General features: G+C 40.8%; 1 protein-coding gene across 2 annotated transcripts; it reads right to left on the bottom strand.

The window, feature by feature from the left end:
• Positions 1 to 23: 23 nt before the first annotated feature.
• On the bottom strand, positions 24 to 4854 carry LOC113094965 (mitochondrial basic amino acids transporter-like). 2 transcript variants are annotated; one of them, XM_026260554.1, is made up of 4 exons: positions 4732 to 4853; positions 3872 to 3915; positions 2042 to 2125; positions 24 to 1491 (listed from the first exon to the last, which is right to left on the bottom strand). In XM_026260554.1, the coding sequence occupies exons 1-4, from the start codon at positions 4763 to 4765 to the stop codon at positions 745 to 747; spliced, it is 909 nt and encodes a 302-aa protein (XP_026116339.1). In that variant the 5' UTR covers positions 4766 to 4853; the 3' UTR covers positions 24 to 744. The 2 variants fall into 2 exon arrangements, with proteins under 2 accessions (XP_026116339.1, XP_026116340.1); XM_026260555.1 differs by lacking the exon at positions 2042 to 2125 and having other exon boundaries at positions 4732 to 4854.
• Positions 4855 to 8735: the final 3881 nt, after the last annotated feature.

Below are 8735 nucleotides of genomic sequence, written 5' to 3'. Positions count from 1 at the left end.
ATAATCAGAGAAATAATCATGAATGTGTTTCTATATTTATTGAGTGTTGAAGGGCAGAAGGCTGTTGGTCTTTGTGTAACACTGTTCCCTTGAGCTTCATCAATCAATAATCTGTCTGTGAAATCCCTCATAGCTTTTACATTCATACAAATACCAGAGAACAACTACAAATGATGCAAATATATCGTATATACAGTAATATGTCAATTACAGGCAGGTCAAAGTCACGTGTGTAAGGTGCATGTAAAGATTAAATAATTGCAGAATGACTCTCTGTGTGTAAACGGGAACATGTGACGTTTCTCAAACAATCTTTTAAGATCATATGCATTCATCTAGTTTCACTAATCTGGATTAAAATAGTGGAATCAATTTTTTATTCTATCTTTGCATTTACTTTTATGTTTAAATGCAAATGTGCAAAAATTGTACTTATAGGGTTGCAACAGCTTGCCTTTTTCTAGTCCTAAAAAGTGCATAGTAGTCTTCAAAGAGCACATGTTGGTATTTTAAGGTACTAATATTTACATTCATGCAGACACTTTTATCTAAAGCGACTTGCATTGCTTTCAAAGTACACGTTTACATTTCATCGGCTTTTTCTGGGAACTGAAGCCACGAACTTGAAGCTTTATAACCTTTATGATATTCACCTTTTAGGTGTAAATACGGTACAGGTTTGTCCCAGTGACACGCTGTTGCATTGTTAAAGGTACACCACAAGTCTTTCTCCAGGTCTCTGAGTCACAGGCTGCTGTGCTGCAGACTCGGCCGCATCGCCTCGCAGTCCTTCACACCCTCATCATCCTCGCGCATGTACATGAGGAAGAGCGTGACGGTGGCGAAGGTTGTGGCGTTGACGGGAAACGCTCTCAAGAGAGTCGAGGTCAGGCCTCGAGTGAAGGCCCTCCATCCTTCTCTCCTCCAGCTCTGACGCACGCAGTCCATGATGCCGTCGTACCTGTTAGCTCCGCCCACACCGTCCGCCTGGAGGCGGGACTTGATGACGTCCACAGGATACGTGGAGATCCAGGACGCCATTCCCGACATGCCTCCCGCCAGGAGCAGCTTGGGAATGATGTATCCGTCGTCGGCGTCGCAGCCCAGCGCTCGCGTCAGAGTATCGTAGGTGAGGAAGTAGACGCCGAAGCCGGGCGTCTCGCGGATGACGGTGGTCACCATTCCTCGGTTTATCCCTCGGACTCCCTCCTTCCGGTGGATGCGGATCAGGCAGTCCAGAGAGTTCCTGTACATCCTCCTGGAGGCGCTCTTCTCGCCCGTCCCCTGCATCTGCATGCGTGTCTTGGCCAGCTCCATCGGGCAGCAGATCACGCACTGGATGAGTCCGGCCGCTGCGCCCGCCAGGAACTGGTGCACAGGGGTGTCCACACCCAACATGCGCATGGCGTTCCCCTGCACGCCGAACACGATGGCGTTGATGAAGGTCAGGCCCATCATGGGTGATCCGATGCCCTTATAGAGACCCCGCATCTGCAGCCAAACCACAAACAAACACAGGAACTATGTTTCCATCCATCTACTGTTATATGCATTTTGGGATATTGCATAAAAACCACTCGATGGAATCAACAAGGCCCTCAACTTAATAGGAGATTCTTTAAAGTGGAAAAGGTTCTTTGGATTATCAAGATGTTGACTTGTAGGGTCTCTGGGGAACCAGAATGGTTCTTCTATGGCATTACTGAGAATCCACCATTTGGAAACTCTTTTAATCCAATATAAAGATTCCATGGATGTTAAAGGATCTTCATTAAACCAATCTTTTAAGTGTCTTTAATTTTTCATTAAAATGTGTTCCCCCTCTGAAATAGGGTTACAAAGGTTTATATTAGTATGTTTGTCTTGTTTCTAGTGAACAAGTAAAATTATCTGCCAGTGGAGTAAGTGAAATATTCTTAAAACAAGAGAACTGTACTTACCCCACTGGCCTATCATTGTACTTTCTTAATTTAATTCTTAATTTTTTCCCCAAGTCTTTATGATCAGTGTAAACCAGCCTCGTCATTAACCCTGTACTGACCGACTCCTGACGGACGATGGACTGGAAGCAGTGATAGGTGCCGCGGTACAGGGGCTTGTCCACGCTCTGGACCTGCAGTCGCACCTAGAAAACATTACACCTGCTGTGATCAGACACATCAAACACAGCAGAAAACACACAGAAGTGGATGAATCTAGAGCTGCTGATGCTTGTGATGCCCTTTGCCTTTTAGTACAGAAACACTCCGGGTTTTGGAAAAGAGTTGGTTTTATGGCAGTGACTCACAGAAACACACAACTAATGACAATAACAGACCATAATACTCTACATAATACAGTCTGAGCCTTCCGTCTCTCAGTTGATGCTTTTTAATGCAGGTATATCATCTAAAGGAAAGCGTCTTGAGGTTTACTGGGCAGTTATTCATTCGATAGCTGCTTTTATCCAAAGTAACATCTGTGTACAGGAACACACAAACCTCCTGATAAAACATTGGAATATTTAAGGGGTCATATACCAGCTTTGCTAGGACAGTCTGCCGCTTCTGACTCACAGTCTGTAAGTATGTTATCATATGTAAAGAATGTGCCACTGATGATTCAGACGTGAGTTTTGAGCAGTGTAGAGTCTTGTTGTTGTTGCTCTGATCACAAATGCAGACATGGTTCTATGTTTACGCAGCGTGATACACAAAGCATTAAAAGTCATTATAATCAGTAATTATGTCTGCGATAGATGCAACAAATGTCTGGTTTGTAATGGCTTTTATTGTTTTGTTTTTCTCTGTGCCCCGGGACACACATCACAGTTCAGTGAGGAATGTTTCTGTCACACGCTTGAGGCATTCAGCCAATCACAACGCACTGGATAGCTGGCCAATCAGAGCTCACCTCACTTATTCAGAACGATGAGCTCTGTAAAAATCAACATGTTTCAGAAAGATGGGGCATAGAGGAGAAACAATAATGTAGAAAATAAGGTTTTTTGAACCTTAAACCACATAAACACATTTCATTACACCAGATACACAAAATAATGTTCTTTTAGCACCGTCATATGACCCCTTTAATGCAATTTATCATTTTAAATAGATTTTTATTGATTATACAACCTAATAGATGGCTATTTGTCAAATCTTGAATCAGAAGCAGACTTGACTGACTCTGTAAGACAGTTTCTGCACATGTGTTTGGTGTTTAACATGAGCTTTAGTAGTAGATTCACTCTTAAGAATAAAGCAGTTTTTTTGCAGTGGTGTCACACAAGATGAACATGTGACCCTGGAGCACAAAACCTGTCGAGGGTCAGTTTTTATAATAAAAAAGCTGAATAAATCTGGAATCTGAGGGAGCAAAAAAATCTAAATATTGAGAAAATCATCTTTAAAGTTGTTCAGATGAAGTTCTTAGCAATGCATATTACTAATCAAACATTAAGTTTTGATATATTTACAGTAGGAGATTTACTAAATATCTTCATGAACATGATCTTTACTTAATATCCTAATGATTTTTGTCATAAAAGAGAAATGTATAATTGTGACTCATACAAGGTTTTTTTGTTTTTTTTTTCCAGGTTTTTTTGCTATTGCTAAAACTACTCAAGCGACATAAGACTGGTTTTGTGGTCCAGGGTCACATTTATGCTTCCCCAAAAAAACTTTCAACAAAAAAAAATAATTCTTGAACCATTTTCTTTTTTTTTTTTTACTATAAAGAACCTTTAGGTTCTGTGGATGTTGAAGGTTCTTCATGGAGCCACTAATAAAGATCCTTTATTTTTGAGAGTAGAAGCAGTATTTTGGCTCCTCAGAGATCCCTCAGTCAGTAGTTCTGCTGAGTTCTTCTGGTTCAGTCAAAGCAGACGTACCTTGACCGTATCAAACGGATGTCCGACCAGCACACCTGCGGCTCCTGAAACATGAACGACAGAGAGTGAGTTAAAGCTGTTTAACACTGTCATCGTGATCAGGAACGTGTCAGAGCTGCTAGTGACTGATGCAATGTGTTTGAGATACGAGTCTGAGGTCAGCTCTTCAGCCTTGACCCGCCACACCTGCGTCATTCATGCATGAGGCAAGAGCTGTTTGACCGGTCCGTGTAAACATCACACAATCATCATCATCATCTGCAGACCACAGATCATCTGCAGCTCTCATCACACTGCTACAAACGATTGTCTTGTTTTCTAGTATATCTAAACATTCTTGAATCAGGATGAATTATCAAGACAAATCTGGTTTATCCTGTGAATTAAGATTATTTGTCTTGCCCCATTGGTAGATAAATTTGCTTGTTTTAAACAAAAACTAACACAATTATTATATTTCTTCTCAGAAAACAAGAGGATTTTCCAGTAAATGCATCCTGATTCAAGAATATTTAGATATTTATACTAGAAAATAAGACTAACGCTAAGAGAATCAGCTTCTGCAGTGCAGGATGAGCGTTTGATTCAGCAGCATGTGAAGGATTGACTCAGATTAAATACATGAGGATCAGAATCATTGATGATCACATTAAAGTGTTTAATGACTGTTGTTGGATCCCGGCGTGGGATATTAGTCAGAAGAGATGTCTGGAGTCAGTGAGCTGGTAATCAGTAACCAGTCTAACTAGAGTTATTCTCTACTTCAGCGGCTAGATTAGTTCTCCTTTACTCTCTGTGTTGAATGACTCAGTGTTGAATGTTTCAGTGAGTGTGTGCAGATCAAATGAAGCATGTCTTACCTCCCATGCATCCTGCAACAAAGTCCAGAGCCATTCCTCAGATGAAGATGAAGATGAAGATGAGTGTGTTCGGCGGTCAGTGGATCTCTGGAGCGGCTGCTGCTTCTGTGCGGCTATTTTTACTGAATGAAGTTGATATGAAGGGGAAAGTCCATCTGTGACCAATAGAAGCTCCAGGATGAAGAAACACCCCCATCATCATCATCATCATCATCATACCTGCTTTGACACAATCTGTTTTAAAGCGCTAAATAAATAAAGGTGACTTGACTGGACTGAAAGAAGAGTCCGAGCCAGGTTAAACTAAAAGTAAATTAACTATAAAGATATTGCGACTTGTAATAAAATAAAATAAATTAACTGAATTTTAACTGAAAGTTAACATTTAAATTGATGTACTTAAATAAAAATAAACAATAATAACGACAAGCACAACAAAATATCTAAAAATTAAATTGAAAGTAGAATACAAACTAAAATTCAATTTTATTTTGATAGTGGTTATCACGATACAAAATAAAGAATAGAATAGACAATGAAAGGTCAGTGCTAGTAGCTGGTCAAGTGTTGGCGAAAAAGATGAGTCTTCAGATGTTTTTTTGAAAATGGCTAGAGGCTTGATAGCAGGAGAGCATTACAATAGTCCAGTCTGGAGAGAACAAGAGCTTGGACAAGAAGTTGGGTTGCTTGCTCTGACAGGAAGGGTCTAATCTTCCTAATGTTGTATAAGGCAAACCTGCAGGACCGGGTCGTTGTAGCAATGTGGTCTGTGAAGCTTAACTGATGATCCATCACAACTCCTAGGTTTCTGGCTGTCCTCGAAGGAGTTATGGTTGACGAACCCAGCTGTATAGAGAAGTTGTGATGAATCAATGGGTTAGCTGGAATCACCAGTAGTTCAGTCTTAGTAAGGTTAAGCTGAAGGTGATGGTCATTCATCCAATGGGAAATGTCACTCAGACAGGCTGAAATGCGAGCAGCTACCGTCGGGTCATCAGGCTGGAATGAGAAGTAGAGTTAGGTGTCATCAGCGTAGCATTGATAAGAAAAGCCATGCTTCTGAATGACAGATCCTAAAGACGTCATGTAGATGGAGAAGAGAAGTGGTCCAAGTACTGAGCCTTGAGGAACCCCAGTAGCAAGGTGGTGTGACTTTGAAACATCACTCCTCCAAGACATTTACATTTATTCACTTAGCTGACGCTTTTATCCAAAGCAACTTACAATTGCTATATATATGTCAGAGGTCGCACGCCTCTGGAGCAACTAGAGGTTAAGTGTCTTGCTCAGGGACACATTGGTGTCTCACAGTGGATTTGAACCCAGGTCTCTCCGACCAATGGCATGCGTCTTATCCACTGCGCCATCACCACCCCACACTGAAGGATCTGTCAGAGAGGTAGGACTTAACCCACAGGAGAGCAGTTCCAGAGATGCCCATCTTTCTGAGGGTGGACAAGAGAATCTGGTGATTAACAGTGTCAAGAGCAGCAGACAGGTCCAGTAAGATGAGTACCGAGGATTTTGAAGCTGCTCTTGCTAGTCGCAGGGCTTCAGTAACCGAGAGCAGAGCAGTCTCAGTTGAGTGGCCACTTTTGAAGCCAGATTGGTTGCTGTCCAGGAGGTTGTTCTGTACAAGGAACATAGAGAACTGGTTGAACACAGCTCGCTCAAGTGTCTTTGAAATTAATAAAGAAGGGATACCAATGTATGTTTTCTAGAAGTACTGGATTTATAGATGTTTTTTTAAGCAGTGGGCTTACCCGAGGGAAATGTACCAGTGTGAAGAGAGGTGCTAATAATGTGAGTAAGTGAAGGTATGACTGAGAGTGTGTCTGAACCCTGAACATTATCAGGAAGGCTATTCCAAAGTTTGGGAGCCAAATGTGAGCTTTACCTCCTTTAGTGGACTTTGCTATCCTAGGAACTACCAAAATTCCAGCATTTTGTGACCTTAGGGAGCGTGATGGGTTGTAGCGTGGTATAAGGCTAGTTAGGTACGCAGGAGCTAAACCATTTAGGGCCTTATAGGTAAGTGAAGAAGCAGGACAACCACCTAGAAGTGCATTACAATAGTCCAGTCTAGAGGTCATGAATGCATGAACTAGCTTTTCTGCATCAGAAACAGATAACATGTTTCATAGCTTGGCAATGTTTCTAAGATGGAAGAATGCAGTTTTTCATGGTTTTCAAAAGACAAGTTGCTGTCTAATATAACACCCAGATTTTTAACTGTAGAGGAAGTAACAGTACATCCGTCTAGTTGCAGAATGTAATCTACAAGATTCTGTGTACTGTTCTTATTTTATTTTAGCTGTGTACTTATAATAGTTATAATCAGTGCTTTAAGTGGGCCGGTACGCACCTGTACTCAGTACCGCCACTTCGATATATATCTCTTGAGCGTGCCATCACCTCTCCGTGCGCCCAGAACCTGCTTTTACTGTACTGGTACGTTCATTTAGACATCTGTTTTGATAGAGGTTTAAATCTTTGCCTGCCTGCGGCTTTTCAGAGCGCCCTTCACAATGCACGCTTCCTGATTCGTCCCACAGAGAGCAGAGACTACATTACCCATACACCCTTGAGTTTTACAAGTGAAGAGCGCATGCGTCGCTTTTACCGCTGTCAGTGTCAACAACTCAACGTGGCCAGGGAGTGTGTGAAACGCGTACAGTCGGCTTGGTAAAAATACTAATAAAGTGAACAACACTTAACATGCTCTCCTGGTTTCAGACTCTGAGTACTAAAAGAACAGGGTCAGAATCAGATGACTCGCTGGCTGACACCACACAACACCGGAATGAGGTCAGACGCAAGCTAATGCAGTAATGCAGGAGCTCTTTCTAAGGGTATTGTTTCAAAATCCTTTTGCACATTTTATTTATGTTCAGTAGTTGTTTCTAGCTCAAGCAAATCCACAAACTAATAAAAGGATTTATTAATTTTTATAAGTTCGTCTGTTGACCCCTTCAGTATAGTAGTTGTTACCTCTGGGGATGTCATCAAAGAAGAAGAAAGAAAAAAAAAAATATATATATATAGAGAGAGAGAGCGAGAGAGAGAGTATAATAGAGTATAATAGAGTACCGGCATCTCTTTTGGGCCACTTAAAGCACTGGTTATAATAATCTCGATGATTCTAAAATAACTCCTTTTAATTGCTAAGCTTGTTTAGTTTGACAGTATCTGTTGGTTTTAATTCTTCTAGAACTCTTTTCCATTTGGTCTATTCATGAAAAGATTTTTAATAAAGTGAGGCCAGACTTTGATCTAATAATTTTTGATTATTTTATCATAATTTTCTTTTTTAATCCAATCTACACTTTAAACACCTTTTGTAAATTGTTTCTTTAGAGGGTTATTTAGGCTACATATTTATTTGTTGCCTGTTTTTTTATCATGAAAATAATCCTGCTATGTTGTTAAAGTATAAGTAAACCTGTTCATTTATAAACCGTCTGTCTGGTTGGGATCTGATTGGCTCAGGTGTTTACAGAAACTGATATTAACACCAAAGCTGTGCAGTAATCATCTGATCTTGTGTAACAAAGAAACAGATTTCTCTCCTGGTTCAGACCAGAACACTTTTTCACTGGAGGAAGTGTTATTATGATTATAGACTCTATGTGTTTGAGTTAAAATCATCTTAATGCTGGATGTGTTTCAGGTTTTGTCTTCTCCAGATGTTCACTGATGGACTGGAGTGCTGTGGATTATTGTGATGTTTTTATCAGACTCTCATTCTGACGGCACCCATTCACTGCAGAGCATCCACTGATGAGACACTGATGCAGTGCTACATTTCTACAAACCTGATGAAGAAACAAACTCATCCTGATCTCTGATGAACTTCAGAGTGAGCAGCTAATGTTCATTTATGGGTGAACTATTACACTAAGAGTTTAATCAGAAACCCCTCGTCCACATTAACACACTTTCTGTCAGATGTGTGTGTGTGTGTGTGTTACAGATGGACTGTGATTGATGCAGTACTGTAATGA

Source organism: Carassius auratus, unplaced genomic scaffold (genome assembly GCF_003368295.1).
Source record: "Carassius auratus strain Wakin unplaced genomic scaffold, ASM336829v1 scaf_tig00215559, whole genome shotgun sequence".
Taxonomy (NCBI): Eukaryota; Metazoa; Chordata; class Actinopteri; order Cypriniformes; family Cyprinidae; genus Carassius; species Carassius auratus.
The sequence above is the reverse complement of the archived record's forward strand: the minus strand, read 5'-3'. Positions and strand labels throughout refer to the sequence as shown.